Raw genomic sequence first — 17,311 nt, 5'->3', positions numbered from 1 at the left:
AGCAGGGGAGGAGGGATTACAGCTACCCAAGTTATAACATTAATCTGCTTACTGAGAAGCACAGCTCCATCACAGAAGGTGAATGTTATACCGATCTCATCCATTTCCCCAAAATTAGTATTATCCAACTACACGTTTTTCCAGGTAACAGAAGGAAATGTAGTAATACTAAACTTTGACTGTGTGTTGAATATTACATTAGGAAGCCTTTCACATACTCTCCTAGGGGATTCTCAAAAGAACATCAAGAGGTGGACAGAAAACTTTGCAATCTTAAGATGATTCACTGGGTTGCTGAACACTTCACTTTGCTCTGCTCCAAGCACTAGACTCTGGATTCTAACTCAGGTGTCTTGAGTCTAAGCTCTTTCTACTGTATTTTGCAATCATATTCAAAATAATTCAAAACCATCTCAGTGAGTTCAATAAAAATCCACAAAAGATCTTAAATTATGAAACAGATTTATTTTCTTTGTGTTTTACTAGATTTTCTTTAAATCTTTTCTAATATTTTTTAAGACTCTGGGGTCAGATCAAATTAGATTACTTGTTTAAAGAGAAAGCCTTTAATTTAAAAATACCACACGATACCCAGAGGAAAAGGCTCAATTTTTTCGTACTATGATTGATGTTTTGAACATTTTAAAATTTTCATCACATGTAGCAGAGATATATTTTTAATGTTCTAAATAATAATAAAGGAACACAATCCAAACAATGAAAAAGTTAAAACTGGCTTCCATTTAAAGATGGTGGTTAAACACATTCATAGAATTCAACACAGAAGCACAGACAAAATAATATAAATACATTTTGGCTGAAATAAATCAAGAAATGGTGCCAGCAACAGATTAAAAACTGAAGAAATCCTAGACACAGAAAACCATAGAAACAATTAACTAAGAGAAAGGTCTGAGAAATCTACGGCCTGAAAAACTAGAGGTACTCACATGGAAGGGTATTTATTATGCATTTGTATTTGAAAAAAGGAATCTGCAGGTTAACATGGCCCACTTCCTTAAAGGGGAAAAATGTAAGAGTATTCATGTTTCTACCTGCTTAGAAAAACTCTAAAAAGATCCAAGTAAACTGTTCATAAGAAGGGAGAGGGCAGGAGGAAGAAACTGTCATTTTATTCACTCGACTTTGGATTGTTCAGTATTTTTTTTTAAAGAAACATTTAGTACTTTTGAAATTAAAAAAAAAAAATCAATAGATTTAAAAATAACAAAATGTCAAAACTAAAACATGTATTGCCACCAACAGGAACTGGCTCATTTACTTCTGTGCTCCTAATGCCCTAGGTCAAATAAACAAAATTCAGTGAATGTTTTAGGTGAACTCAACACACAAGAATGAAGAATTCATTCATTTTGGCTTTAGAAAATACTAACTCGTCCTGTTAGAGAATACCCCCAGTCTTATAAAAAATAAAATAGTGGTCATTGAGAATAAACTAGTCTTCCTATTGTCATTGAGTTGATTCTGACTCAAGGCGATTCCAAGGGTGTATAGTAGAACTGCTCCATAGGGTTTTCAAGGCCGTGACCTTTCGGAAGAAGATCACCAGGCCTGTATTCCAAGGCACCTCTGGGTGGGTTCGAACCACCAACTTTTTGGCTAGTAGTTGAGCACTTAACCTTTTGTGCTACCTAGGGACTTCCGAACTAGTCTTATAAGAGAATAAAATAGTGGACACCAAGAAGTGATTACCTGTTTCCAACAAGCCAAAATGCCAAGTATAAGGTTATATACTCATATACTTTAAAACATTTATTAAGTATGAGAAACGGGGGATAAAGAGGTGAGGAATTGATTCTTAATTTCCATTTTTAACAACAACAAAGCTGAGCCAGAAAACGAGACACTAGCACAGTTTTTGAATCAATTAGAACAAGTTCCTAACATTTACAATGTTTGGTTCTTGAGGTCATATTGTTCAGTTTTTCAATGAAAAAAAGATTCATTAAAAGGAGAAAACAATTTACATTTTTAAAATTTCAATACAACTTGCCTTTGGCAAAATGGATGAAGACACCAAAACCTATCCCCCTCAAGTCAGTTGACTCATAGCAACCCTATAGCAAGCTATAATACATAAAAACAGAATTTCTGTCTTAAGTATCCATTTTGAGAATAACACCAATAACCAGGCTATGTCTTGAGTAATCTTGCAGGCTTACTGGGACACTTGGCAGAGACACCCTAGTTTATTGCAATAAGCTGAAATCACTGGTTCATTGCCAAGAATAAAATCTTCAGTCAGTCAGTCTGACTGCCTGATCATTCCATGGGTGCCACTGTCTCACGTGTCCCATGGATCCTGTACTTTGCCCTCTTCACATGAGTAACTGCAACACTTTCAATGAGTTCAGAACAGGGCTTCCAGCCGGTTCATTCTGGCTTCAACCCCTGCTGAGATCTGCATTTCTAACAAGTTTCTGAGGATGCTAAGGATTCTACCCCAGGTACACTGAATCAGAATCTACACTTTAACAAATCCTGGGGATTTTGTTAAACATATATCTGGGGTGGAATCTGGCATTACCTGAATTTGTTTGTTAGGAATATGCAAACTTCTCAGCAGAGGTTCGAATTGGAATGAACTGCTTGGAAGCCCTGGCTCAGAATATATTGTGTTGGCAAAAGTTACCATGCATTTTTGTTTTGTTTCCTTTGAAAATCCTTTGCTATTGCCTAAAAGAGTGTAGGAAGGTTCCATGGTGCAGAACTAGTGTCTACTTTGTTTAGAGCCAGGCAGATCCGGGGTTCAGTCCCAGCTCTAGTACTTACTGCTAGAACTTCTAGTATGAACGGGAGTACACTTCCTAACTTTTATGATCTCTAGTTGCTTCATTTATAAAATAAGGGAAATAATACAACACATGAAGTGCTGAGGAGCACCTACCAATGGAAGAAGCTTAAGTAAGTGCTAGTTTTCTTCCCCCTATGCTCCTGTCCACTGTTACATGAAGGAAAACAGAAGAAGAAGAAAGGATAAAAGAAGCCAGTCATTAGTTCTAGCCAGATAAAAGACACAGTAGTTATTCTCCCACTTACTAGCTGTGTTACTGTGTTAATCTCCCTGTGCCTCAGATCCCTCTTCTATAAAATAAAGATAATAGTACCTTTTTTATGAGATTGTTTAAAGACAAAATGAGTTAATATCTGTAAATCTCCTAGAATACTACTTGGTACATAGTAAAACCCCTGTGGCCGTTGAGTCGATTCTGACTCATAGCGACCCTATAGAACAGATTAGAACTGCCTCACAGGGTTTCCAAAGAGTGCCTGGTGGATTCGAACTGCTGACCTTTTTGTTAGCAGCCACAGCTCTTAACCACCACACCACCAGGATTTCCAGGTACATAGTAAGTAATACAGAAGTTTTGGCTATAATTATCATTATCACCAACATCATCACTATTGGTTAGTGGAGACTTTAACTATCTGCATATGTAAATTTCATAAATGAGATATTCTTTGGGCACAGTTGATATCACTGAGGCTTGGATTGTTGGCCAGAAGCATTGTCTTTAAAGGAGGTCTATTACATTACTTATTTTAAAAATATTTTGGGTTAGAATTTTGATCTGTTTCTTTAAGTAGAGATCAGGCATAAATTAAGCGGGCCCTGTGAATCTAGCTAGCCAGTGAAAAGTCGGCAATAAGTTGGATATTAAAAAATGCTCCCTCATTATACTTCAATAAATCACAATGAACAAACGTGCCCTCTCACTGCAATGGAACAGATTGGTGTGAATAACTCTGTGGTAGACTGGGATTACTGTTCACTCATAGTTGTTGCCCCTTCCTGCGGGAAGATTATATTTTTCAGCACCCTTGAAGACAGGCTGGATCCTGTGATATGCTCTAACCAATGAAAGGTGAATGCAAGTGGCCTGTGTCATTACCCAACAGATACTAAGAGCCAGTGTGTAGCCTGCCGTTCTCTGTGAGAGAATAAATTTCTCTTTGTTAAAGCCAGTCACTTGTGGTATTTCTGTTATGGCAGCACTAGATAACTAAGACATGCACCCAGCAGTCTCTGCTGAGGTCTGAGCAGAAGGGGACAACGCTGCTTACGAAAGCTGTATACAACACTCTTTGTCTCCCAGCAATTTTATGTAAGATGCAGTTATGAGGCATAGTGTTCCTGAAACCTGCAGAGACAAATCAGGGACAAACTACTTTTGCAAAGAAAATGAGCAATCTGACTTCACCAAAAGAGTAAAAAGACAACCTACAGACTGGGAAAAAAATTTTGGCCACAAAAACCCCCTAACGGTATAATCTTTAAAATCTACAAGATACTACAATACCACAACAACAAAAAGACAAATAATTAAAAAATGGGCAAAGGATATGAACAGACACTTCACCAAAGAAGACATTCAAGTGAAACACAACAGAGAGTCCCTGACAGAGTGGGAGAAAAGTATGGAACAGAACTCAAATACACATAAGACCAGACTTAATGGTCTGAGACTGGAGGAACCCCTGAAGCCATGGCCGCCGGATGCTATGTTTACCCAGAACTAAAACCATTCCCAAAGCCCACTCTTCAGACAAACATTAGACTATAAAACAATACTTATGAAGAGTATGCTTCTTAGTTCAAGCAGATACATGAGACCAAATAGGCAGCTTCTGCCTGGAGGCAGGATGAGAATGCAGGAGAGGACAAGAGCTGGTTGGATGAACATGGGAAACCCGTGGTGGAAAGGGGGAGTGTGCTGTCACATTGTAGGGGTTGTGACTAGTGTCACATGACAATATGTGTATAAAATTTTATATGAGAGATTAACTTGAGCTGTAAACTTTCACCTAAAGTACAATAAAAATAGATAAATAAACAAAAGAAAAACGAGCAATCTTCCAAAGCCATGAAGGGGTTACTATACTGAATATGTCAGTGCTAACGAGAGTTCAACTAAAATAGGTTCTCTATCGAGGGCACTGGGCTGGGTATAGCTTCAAAGGAGCCCTGGTGGTGCAACAGTGAATCACTCAGCTGCTAACCAAAAGGTCAGCGGTTTGAACCCACTCAGCAGCTCCAACCCACTCAGCAGCTCCATGAAAGAAAAATCTGGCTATCTGCTTCTGCAAAGATTGTTATTGTGTGCCGTCAAGTCAGTCCTGACTCATAGCCACCCTACAGGACAGAGAACTGTTCCACACGGTTTCCAAGACTGTATACAGGGTTGCTATGAGCCAGAATTGACTCGATGGCAATTTTTTTTTTTTAAATAATATTTACACAAACAGATTGCCACATCTTTCTCCCAAGCAGAGACTGACTGGTTTGAACTACCAATCTTTTGGCTAGCAGCCAAATGCTTAACCACTGCTCCACCAGGACTCCTTCCGTAAAGATTACAGCCAAGAAAATCCTATAGGGCAGTTCTACTCTGTCACTTGGGGTTGCTATGAATTGACGCGGACTCTAGGGCACTTAACAACAACACAGCTTGAAAAAAGAAAAACTGGAAACTCCTCATGTTGAAAGGAAATGTCAATAGAAAGGGTTATTACTAAATCAAATTACATCTATACAAAGGCTGACAGTGTATTATAATTCTCCTTTAATAGAGGTCAAGGTACTCCTGCTGCAAGAGTAGAAAGTGGAGCTCTCCATCTCACACAGGAGAAATCTGCATTGCAGAATCAGGGCTCAAGGACTGGCCCAGAATAGGCAGCCAATAAAACGCTTATTGATCCATGCCTTTCTAGTTTAGTTACAGGTTTGCACCAGGCCTGCTCAAGTACTTTCTCTGACTGCTTCTGCTGGGTTAGTGCTCATGGTCTAATTGGAGCTACTTGTGAACTTCTCCCCAGTCCATGCCCCTGCCCTGGATCCCCCAAATTTAGGGAGGATCACAGGGATACCAAGAAGACAGATACTACCAAATTTCCAGGAATTGAAACCCTATAATATTAATGATGCTTGGCCTTCAGGGGTAGAGCGGAAGCCAGATTAACCTAAAGAACTTAATTTATTCAGTCAAAGGTATATCTAAACATTATTTTTCCCCCCTCAGGAAACTCTTCAGGGCTAAAGCTTTCACTGAGATGCAAATAATGTTTCCATAATGCAGCTTAGCAGCACAAAAGCTATTAATCTCAGCGGAACTCAAACAACCACGAGGAAAAGAAAAAGAATAGTCTTACATACAGGTAACAAAGCAAAAGTCCTTGTACCTTCAACTTCCTAGTAATTAAAAAACTCAGCATGTCCTTACAGATGTAATTTACTTGGCCTTACAGTACATTCTCAGGCTTGACAAAACAAAGCAATAATTCACTTTTCTAATCTGCCATTTCAGATTAAAAGGTCCCCTATCACAGACAAAAAAACTAATCCCTAACTATATATAGCTTGAAAGAAATAGAAAAACCAATGAGTATTTAGATGGAGTCCCTGGTTGGTGCAACCAAAGTTTGGAGGTTCAAGTCCACCTAGAGAGGCCTAGGAAGAAATGCTTGGCAATCTATTTCCATAAAATCAGCCACTGAAAACCCTATGGAACACACGTATGGGTTCTCCATGAGTCAGAACTGACTAATGGCAACTGGAATTTTTTTTAAACATTGACCAGTGTTCATGATACCCACTGGACCTTTTCCCATGTCCCCGAAGGAAGAGCAGTTAGTTACATTTCTACAGTCCTGGCCCATATTATTCTTTCTCTAGCGCTACCCTTGAAGAGCACTTGAGCTATGACCCTCTTCCTGTCTCTCTATGATGGAAACAAAACTGTATTTGATCAAAGGCCTGGGGGAGGACAGGGTGAATAAGGAGGATATAATCTAGAGATGTCTGAGAACTTCCAGAACTAAACTATCTAAACAACAGTATAAAGCTCAAAAACATTCATGACAGATGGCCATTGCTTGTGACAAGAGGAATGACCTTATTTTATTTTATTGGTTTATTGCTGGGGAAAATACATTCCCCAGGCATACATGAGGGAAAAGTCACTGAAACATTGCGGCAGAAATTTAGAGTGCTGGAAAACTTAGAAATTTTCTTCTGCTCCAAACCCATTTAATTCACAGTACCTGGAATAAAGTAGGTGCACAACAGAATACTTGTTGAGCTGAACTGCGTGGCAGAGCCAGAGCTAAGCACCAGGCTGTACCTTAAAGGTTTGCTGGGATGTTTGGCAGAGATACTCCAGTTCATCCTAATCAAGTGATATCACAACTCTTACTTGGTCCAGATCGCCCGTAAAGGGAACAACTGAAGGGTCATCAGGGAAAGTTAATGCTTGAATGAGGATAAGGCCCAGGGTACCAAGAGAGAACATCTAGAGAAAGAAAGCTTAGGGGAAACATTAGCTGCCTTTGCCCCCGTTAATGACTAGTCACAAGGTGGAGGTCTTGGCACGAGAAAGTTGGGCCAAGAAAGATAATTTGTATCTTTGAAAAACCAGTTCAAATGGCAGAATGATGAAGAACTATTAGTGAGCTATTCTTTAACAAAATATCCCCATTGGTATAGCCTGAGAAAAAGTTTAGTTTTGATTTTAACTAAATGTCGTCTGTTTAATACTGATGATAATCATTACTATCCTAAAAATAAATTAATTCTCAAAGTCTTCCAACTTCAAGAAAAGAACCACTGGTGGCACAGTGGTTAAGAGCTCCGTTGCTTCAAATAAGCACTTCGAATCTTCCAGCTGCTCCTTGGAAACCATACGGGGCAGTTCTACCCTGTCTTATAGGGTTGCTATGAGTTGGAGTCCACTCGACAGCAATGGGTTTAGAGGGCCCTTAAGGGGCCCTGGTGGCACAATGGTGAAGTACTCAACTGCTAAGCAAATGGTTGCTGGTTCAAACCCACCCAGAAGCTCTGGCTGCATGGGAGAAAGACCTCGCAATCTGCTCCCATAAAGATTAAAAAAAAAACATCCTAGAAAATCCTTTGGGGCAGTTTTACTCTGTCACATGGGGTTGCTATGAGCAGAAATCGGCTTGACAGCACCTAAGAACAGATAGTTTGTACTCTGTCCATAGCTTTCAAGGTTCTCAGTGAAAGCACAGACATTATGACTCCTTCTAATGGATGGCATTCAAAGAATTTTCTACCTGAATTTTATATTTCATCATCCTAAACTGTATCATCTTTAGCTGTTCAAACAGACACACACACACACATACTTCAAGCAAAATTGAATATCCGAAGGACAGCAAGAACATTTTAGGATTGGCAAAATTCATCTGAATTATAGAGGATATAAAGAAACATTTATCAAGATGATAAAAGAATCAAGGTCAGCACTAGTTTCAAATAGCAATTGTGAAAGAATTGGGGGGAGTCTAATGTCAAATAAAAAGAGTCACAAGATACCAAAAACAGGATGAGATACAGAAAAGCAGCAGACAGGCTGAACATAAAGAAAGATATGACCTGCTCCAAACTCAACATGATGAGCTTGCTTGACTTATCTAAGACTCAAGAAAGAGGCCTGATCACTTCGGCACCATTGAAATATACTTTTGAACTGTAACAACAACAAACAAAATTCTGGACACATCACTAGGGAGAAAACATGCCCTGTTTCTGCTCTTAAGTTAACAGTATCTGGAATACTGTGGGCCTTCCTGATATGTCCTATGAGACAATTAAATCACTAGAAAAATGGTGGCTGGTAAGTCACATGGCAAAGAAAAAGGCGTGAAGTAACAGCCTGAGTAAGAGATGCAAAGTTCCATTTAAGAAAATCTAGGTCTTAATGTAGTAGGACATTCAAAACTAAGACACAGACACAAAACTAAAATGTGAGGATGTGGCAAGCCCTCTAGGCAGTGTGAAAGGCAGGTCATTTCAGGGAAAGGCACTCCACTGTATGTTGGTTGGGTTGAGGAATGTTTAGAAGGTCTCGCTCATGAGAGCTGGCAGTACCAAGAAACCCATCCCACAGTCACTGGCAGCTTAGTTCTGAAAGTTGCATTCAGGCCTATGCCTATGTTTCTTTTATTGGTAGCACATGCTGCAGTCCTGAAAAATTTTTTTTTTTTTTTAACAGAGCAATGACTATTTGACTGAACAAAGTTGAATCCCCAGGAAAGCATAAAAACAACCAAAAAGAAGTACAATTTTGGCTAAGTTGGGTTTCTACCTTGTAGTAAGACCTTCTGAATTTACTATGCAATTTTGTGTAATTTGTTGTTATGTTTAGAATCCTTAAGGGTTGTTGATCTTTGCGTTTATATGCCGATTTACTAGATCACAAAAGTTGTTAGGTGCTTAGGAAGATTTCAGCTGTCAGAAATGCAAATCTGTCTGATAAGATGTTGAAAGAGTCTTAATCACTTTCCCTGATCACCAGTAAAGAGAGAAATACCAGTCCATCAATGGAAGAACAGATAAACAAATTGTCCTATATGCATACAGTAGAATATTATGTGGCCAGATAAAGGTATGAAGTACTGATACATGCTACAACTTGGATGAGCCTTGAAAACATTATGCTCAATGAAAGAAGCCAGACATAAAAGGCCACATGTTGTAGGATTCTTTCTATATGAGATATCCAGAGCAGGCAAATTCATAGAGAAAGAAAGCAGATTAGTGGGGATGGGAGGAGGAGAGAAAGGAAAATGATTACTTAATGGGTGCGAGGGTGTTTTTCTGGGGTGATAAAATAAGTTTTAAAACTAGAGAGAGGTGATGGTTATACAGCATTGTGAATACACTAAATACAACTGAATTGTACACTTTAAAATGGTAAATTGTATGTTATGTGAATTTTACTACCATTAAAAAATAAAGAAATGCAGCAATAAAACTGAAAATTAAAAAAAAAATCTAACATTGAAAGATATTTTAAATCACATTATTTTCTTTTCATTAATTTCTGAAATCAGTTAAGATGGTAAGCCTTTTCATATACTCGATATGACTTTCAAATGAGTGCTGTCCCCAGTCAGGGCTATTAAGTCTGTTTCAAAAATAAATTTAGGAGTCATGAGAGAAAGTCAATCGAGTTTGAAAAAACTCAAAATTGCCTTAAAAATACACACATAATCCTAGAAAGATACAAACCAATTTTAAGTGTGGAATGAGCTATGTGAATCAAGTGCGATGAAAATACCTTAAATGAACTAAGGATGAAAGGTAGCAAGAAGGTGGCAGGTGATTAGATTCTGGACATAATGGAACACACAAAAAAAACATTTATAAAGAATGGTTTTATTCCAAGGATTCAATAATAAGTCAGTGAAAACATGTTTTCCTACATATAGTAACATGTGTCACTGATTTTACGTTCCTGCACAAACATTCGTGTTTTCAATCTTGTACTTCCGAGAAAATTAGAGCAGAGAAAATAAGATAAAGAAGCCACAAAAATCAAACTAAATATCAACTGCCTCAAGTCCATTTCTGGTATAACACAAGTACCTATAAGTAAATAAACGCCAAAGAAATAAAAATTAATTTTGGCTACCGTAACACCTGTTCTGGTTCTAGCATGAGAATAATCTTTGCCTGAAGATTTCAAATTTGTTGTACCAAAAGGTCAATGGTATTGTTATGGGTTTAACTGTGTGCCTTAAAAAGATACGTTGAAGGCCTAGCCCCTGGTACCTGTGTGGATGGGACCTTATTTGGAAATAGGGTCTTTGAAGACGAATTACTTAGGTTAACATGAGGTCCTACTGGAGTAGGCTGGGCCCTAATTCGATATGACTAGTGTTCACATAACGAGCCCTGATGGTGCCATGGTTAAGTGCTCAACTGCTAACCAAAAGGCTGGCAGTTCAAACACACCCAGTGGCTCTGTGGGAGAAAGACCTGGAGGCCTGCTCCTGTAAAAACTGCAGCCTAGGAAACCCTATGGAAAAGTTCTACTCTGTCATATAGGGTTCCTAAGTCAGAATCCACTGGATAGCACACAATAAGAACAATGAGAACAGTGTCCATATAAAAAGGGGAGAAGAAACACAAAGAAGAACATCGGGAAGACAGCTATGTGAAGACGGAGGAAGAGGTTGGAATTTCGCTGCCATAAACCAAAGGATGCCTACGAACCCCAGAAGACGGAAGTAGCAAGGAAGGAATCCTTCCTCGGAGCCTTCAGAGAAGGCGTGGCTCTGCTAACACCTTGATTTCAGACTTCTGGCCTCCAGAACTGTGAGAGAATAAATTTCCATTGTTTTAAGCCACCCAGTCTGTGGTGATTTATTACGGCAACCTTAGGAAACTAATACAAGTATGTTACTATTATTTCCCCAGAGCTAATGCCTATTTTATAAAATTAATGTCACATAATCACTTTGTGATAAAAATAGCTACATGATAAAAATAATAATTATTAAAATAACTTACTTTCTTCTTTCTTGCTAATAATGGCAGGCAAGGTGTAAATCTAAAAAACAAAGGGTGTCAATCAATTATTAGCAGTTAATGACTCAGCACGAAAGATTGGCAAGGTGACACACAAAGGCAGAGTCTTGCTTTCAAGGTCCAACGGCTGCTATTTCCATAGCACCTTCTTTCTACTCTGTCACCAACCTTGCCTCCCACACCATTCTGTCCCTGGCTGCTCTGCCTTGTGCACAGTTCTAGCCCTTTCCCTATGATTTCTGCATTCTGTTCTCATCCCTGCGTGGCTCTGAGTATACTTTCCACGTCTGCTTAGTGTTTGTTCTCAATGAGCACAATCCTCACTTGTGCTTGTTGACACATCACATTGTCTTATATAATGCTCAGGGCTTCTCAACTATTTGTGATGAAGAGACAAGTTTTTTTTGTTGTTGTTATTCCTTTTATTTTTTCATTTTTAATATGCCATGGACATTTTTGTAAAAGAAGATAAAACTGAACTAGAAAATAAAATAAAGAACAGATGCAAAGCCTACTTTTTTTTTTATTATTAAATTCAACAGACTTAAAATGACTTTGTCAAATCGCTATAAAACTTGTGAAAGGCTTTATCTCAACTTCTGGACACATCTTCTTGTGGACGGCTAACACAGTCTGAGGGAGGGCTGGTATGTGTCCAGGGGCCACGCTCCGTGTAGCACTGTTGTTACAGCGCAGGTAGTTTGCTTTGGGTTGTTCGTAGACTCTCTGCCGTCTGAAGGCTCTCAAGGGACATGGCACTGTGTGCTCACCCCTCTGCCCATCTAGCACAGTGTCCTTCATAAAGTACACAGACGGTGACCAACGATTTATTCTCTTTTCACATAAGCCACCCTAATATTTGTAAGTATGTTATCATATCAATGTCAAAACAACTGTCAGAAAAATAGGGGTGGGGATGGAGGGGGAAAAGGCATACTAAGGCAGATTTATCAAATTATGCTTTAAAAAAATGGTCTAAGCTAGAGGATCAGTTCTTACTCTGAAACTTGTTCATCACTCTGATTACAGTGTGGGCACTCGATAATTATTTATTGAATAATGTAATCTACTAAGTGCAGCTAAATTGATGGTTACAAAAAATTAAAAAATAAGAAACAAATAAGAAGGTTTGTGCTAGGAAAACAGTAAGTCTCCACTCCTCTGATTTGCTACTTTAACATTTTCAATTACATTACAGGCATATCAAAAAAAAAAAAATAATTCAGATATACTTTGCAGTTATCAGAAGTAACAATAAAACTTGAAATACAGGATGTGTCATATTCTTACCGGCTCCTTCCCATCCATGGCTTCGAGCCAAAGTTTCCTATTAGCTTCTGAGAAGGCCTGCAATGTGATGATCCCATGCCTATTAAAAACAAATATTTAATATATTCAATTTATTCCTTAAGCTCTTTAAAAATGTATTATTTTTTAAATTCTTAATTAACTATAAAGGTAAAATTTAAAGAAAAAGAGACAAATAAAAAAGGTAGACAAGAGGAGAAAAAAGAAGGAATGAGAAAGAATGAAAGAAAATGACTGACCTATAGGTACCTTTCATAGGAATCACTGTGGGCACATACCCTAAAACATTTTTAACTCTAATAATTGCAAGTGGTAAAATCATTACATTTTTTAGGTACAAGACTGTTTGAAGATGGCTAGTTTTAAACTATTTTTTTTTCTAAAATGACCAAAAAGGAAGAAAAAGCTATATTCACACATTTCAAAACCATCTAAATATTCCACAAAATGAGAATGATTAAGTATATGCCCCCCCATGTGATATAACATAGTCATAAAAACAAATCACGGTGACTATGTACAGTACGGAAAGCCTCATACCGTAACTACTTAATTACTAAAAAGACACTAAAGCCAAAGTTTTTATCTGTACCATGATCACAATATTAAAACTGATTCACCTAAAAACAATTATGTTCCATACATCTATTCTGAGATAGTTATTTGAGGATGTTTTTCAAAAGAAAGGGAAAAAAAAAAGAAAAAAAAGGGGATGGGAGGGTCTAAGAAAGACAAATATATGAAATCCTAGGAAAAGTGGCATTAACAAATTAACTTAAACTGTGCAGGCAGCTGAGAAAATGAATTTCAACATGAAATTCTCTGTGAAGAGAAACATTAAGAAACTTTTCATTATATAAATTGCATGATTACAATTCTGGAAAGACTGAAAACAGAGAGACGTATCTCTTCTGTAAATAAAAAAACAAGCCATTAGAATGACAGGGAAAGGAAAATGTATATAATCATTTATATATAATCAAGAGAAATAAATGTACCATCATCTCATCTATCCACCATTTTAATCATGACATTCAATATCAGTAATAAACTTAATAATGGCAATCAACATTTGTTGGCTGTTTACCATGTGCTGGGCCTATAGACCTAGAGGTCTATAATGTCATATCCAAAACTGCAATGAAAAGAGGGTACCCAGCAAGAAATCTAAAAAATTAAAAAAAATAAATAATAATAAAGATATTTAAAATCTTTAAGGAGAGGTCAATTCTCCCCCAATTAATTTACAACTTTAATGTAACTCCTGTCAAAAATCCCAGAGGATTTTTTGGGAAAAAGGGGATGATGGGAGACTTCATAAGCTGATCCTAAAAACAGTAAGAAAGAATACAGAGCCAAAATAGCGAACACAACTTTGAAGAAGCATAAGAAGTTGGGCCTTGCTCTGCTAGATAGTTACAAGCTATAAAATACACAGTACACAACAGTATATATGGTGTGTATACACAGACGCAAACACAAAATAAGCTGGAGTATTCAGAGGAGTGTGGTAGAAATGTAGAGGGGGAAAACAATCAAGGAGCAGAACAGAGAGCAAAAAGCATACTTTTTGTTCTTACTTTGTTTTTATTCTGCTCGTGCTGATACCATACAGGTGTAGACCTAAATAATCTCATTAGATTATAAACCCTGATGTACAATAGTTACGTCTCTCTAATATCCTATAGCTAAGAAGGGTGTCCAGGATAGCATTCCGCACACAGTAGGTATCCCATACTGCACTGACCCTGAGCTGACTGAAGGAAGCCTGTGTGCCTTACTATTCCTTAGACGCGAGATTACCAGGGTCCAAAAGCCTGTGAAAAATATTGTGAAGTTCCTTCATTGTGACAGGGACCTCAACTCCAGTGCACGCACTTTCCCCTAATACAGTCATTTATAGTGATTTTCCAGATTTCTTCTTTGGGCAATGTGACTTTTTCTTGGTTTTGTGTGTCTGGTTTGCTTTTTGAAAATATCATGCATTGATATTTGCTGAATAAATGTGTGAAAGAATGAAACGAACATGCATACTGTTTTAAAACACAGAAACTGAAAAACAAGCACTGTTATGCTGTCTCATATTTGTAGCATAGACAGAAAGAGAAACAGTTCATTTTATTAAAAAAATAGAGAAAAGAAAAGCTCAAACCTTTCAACTACTTCTATGTCAAAGCAGAATCGCTTATCAATGGAATCTGTCTTTCGTCGGATACAAGATTTTAATTTAAACATTTCTGGTGAGCTAGTAACAAGGCCATTCTGAAATAAGAATGTTGACAATTAATTTAAAATATAAAAATATAATAAATCTACTATCTAAAGTTGCTGCATTAAAATGTTTACTAAGCATAGCTTATGGGTAAATGTCACAATCACACTCCAATATCGTATTAGCACAAAGATTTCTTTCCAAATCTTAGGTGGCCAATTATAATATCAAATCATGTATTAATAATCACACATACATATTTTATTCAAAGAATTTTATGACATGCCTGTTTAGTACCCTTCTATATGCTTTTTTTTTATATGCTTATTTATAATGCTAAATTATACCATAATGTACCCTCCCTTAGGACTTTAGATTTAGACCAGGTGTGAAATCTAGAGGTCTATAATGTCATAATTCGATATATAGTGTTCGTAAGGATACAACATTGTTATTATGAATTATAATTCCCTAGCTCACTAAGAGATTAGTAAAATGTGTGTGTGTGTGTGCATACACACATGAGCACGTTAGGGCCCTATATTAGAGCCTAGCTCAAAGTCTCCAAAGGCCCGCTACACTGCTATCACTATCATACGTACCATGTGATTGCTTTGCTGATAACTGCTACTCTAGTATTAAAACTCTTTAGACAGGATCCAACACAGACCCAATTCATAGGAATACTCTTCCATACCTAAAAGATGCCAGTATATTTTAAAGAAGCATTTACCCAGTGGTAATGCCTGGTTAATTCTATTTTTGATTGCAAGTCTCATAGATTTATTTACAGAACTTTGGCACGGTCTGCTTATATTATTAGCTACTGTCACGTAGGCTGACATGCTGGCAATATCCACTATTATGAAACCCAGAGAGTAGAAACTAGGTTTGTTCATAGCACTTAATAACTTCTTCTGATGGTAACAATCTAAGGTTTCTTTTTCTCTGGTATGTTCTATTTATTTTATGTCTCTCAGTTTGAATTATTAGGCTCTAATGAATGCCTGAGCACAATAAGTTTCAGCTGATGCATTTGAGCAGGTATCTAAGTTAGAGCAACAGTCACCTGCACAACCATCTATGCCACAAATTAGTTGGGGGAGTCACCTACTTTCCACAAACTTTATTTCCTAATCTGTTAAGAGAAGGCCAGACTAAGTCAACTCTAGGAAAACTCCCAGCTCTAAGGTTCTTGGATGTTGAGTCTTAGAAGATTAGTTATCTAATTCTTAAATTCAATCTTTGGCCATATTCATATCTTAACTCACAAAAAGATTACATACTACATGCAGCAGAGGTGTTGCTCTCTGCAACACTTCCTCAAACAAGGTACACTGTGTTCTATACTGTTCACTAGCCATGTGAAACATCAGTGACCAATTTACTTTTGGGATAAATGAGCACCAATTGGTTTCTTCTGGGAAATCATGTTGCCCGGCATTTCAGTAAACAGTACACAGCCCTGTGGAAGAGGAAGTGGCATTCAGGGGCAAATGCCATCTCCCACAAAAGCCACTTGAGGGAAAGACTCAGAATCCTTGAGCCAGGTCCAGGTACTGACAATCCCCTCCTGGCTGCTGGCTACCCAACAGCACAGGATAAACAATTCGGTGGCTGGGAATGTGAAACAAAGGAGCAGTGATCTCTATATTTAACTCAACTGCTTATAGATATTTCATAGCCAAGTTAAAGGAAAACCATGACTAACTCTTTATAAGTCACTAAGGTCACTGAAGTGAGAGAAAACAGTCTCAACTTTTCAATTTTTTTTTAACTGTGGACCTGCTAGTAGAAAGGAAGCAGATGCGATTTTTATGTTTGTTTATTTTACCTCCTTTACTTAAATTACAAACTCTGTTTAAAACAAATAAATAAATAAACCAACTCACCATTTTTCCACTGGATTTCATTTCTGAAACGCTCATTGTAAATGTTTTACTTCCTTTATCATAAGTACAATAATGTTTAATCCAGGTAAAACCAAGTGGTCCTAAAGTAAAGAAACAAATAAAAATTCAGATTTTATTATTAAGTGATTTGCTTCTAAGTTTGTACGCTTTCCAATGCTAAGATAATTAATTGCACGTCTCCATATACCATGCAGGAGGCCTGGTGGTACAGTGGTTAAGAGCTTGGCTGCTAACCAAGAGGCTGGCAGTTCAAATCTACCAGGTGCTCCTTGGAAACCCTATGCGGCAGTTCTACTCTGTCCTATAGGGTCACAATAAGTCGGAATCAACTTAATGGCAACAGACTACATACCATGCAAGTTTGCAACATTTACCGTGTATGAGAAAGAACAACATGGAAGGGAGAGCGGTGAAGGGTACAGAGTGTCTTGGAATAAAAAACTTGCAGCTCTTACACTTTGTGAACTCAAGAGAAACTGCTATGTATCTGAGTTTTAGGAATCTCATCTGTGAAAGTGGCATACC

The 17,311-nt window shown here is 37.6% G+C and overlaps 1 protein-coding gene across 3 annotated transcripts in view; it reads right to left on the bottom strand.

Annotated features, from left to right (window-relative positions):
• ARHGAP42 (Rho GTPase activating protein 42) overlaps positions 1-17,311 on the bottom strand; it is a 321,321-nt gene that overhangs the window by 28,151 nt on the left and 275,859 nt on the right. For all 3 annotated transcript variants that reach the window (XM_010595411.3, XM_003415595.4, XM_064288839.1), the window contains 4 exons: positions 16,766-16,866; positions 14,814-14,923; positions 12,644-12,722; positions 11,336-11,375 (listed from right to left, as the gene is read on the bottom strand). In XM_010595411.3, the coding sequence (XP_010593713.1) occupies positions 11,336-11,375; positions 12,644-12,722; positions 14,814-14,923; positions 16,766-16,866 (330 nt within the window). The remainder of the gene's footprint in view (positions 1-11,335; positions 11,376-12,643; positions 12,723-14,813; positions 14,924-16,765; positions 16,867-17,311) is intronic.

Source organism: Loxodonta africana, chromosome 7, assembly GCF_030014295.1.
Source record: "Loxodonta africana isolate mLoxAfr1 chromosome 7, mLoxAfr1.hap2, whole genome shotgun sequence".
Classification (NCBI taxonomy): Eukaryota; Metazoa; Chordata; class Mammalia; order Proboscidea; family Elephantidae; genus Loxodonta; species Loxodonta africana.
This window is presented reverse-complemented; position numbering and strand designations above follow the sequence as displayed.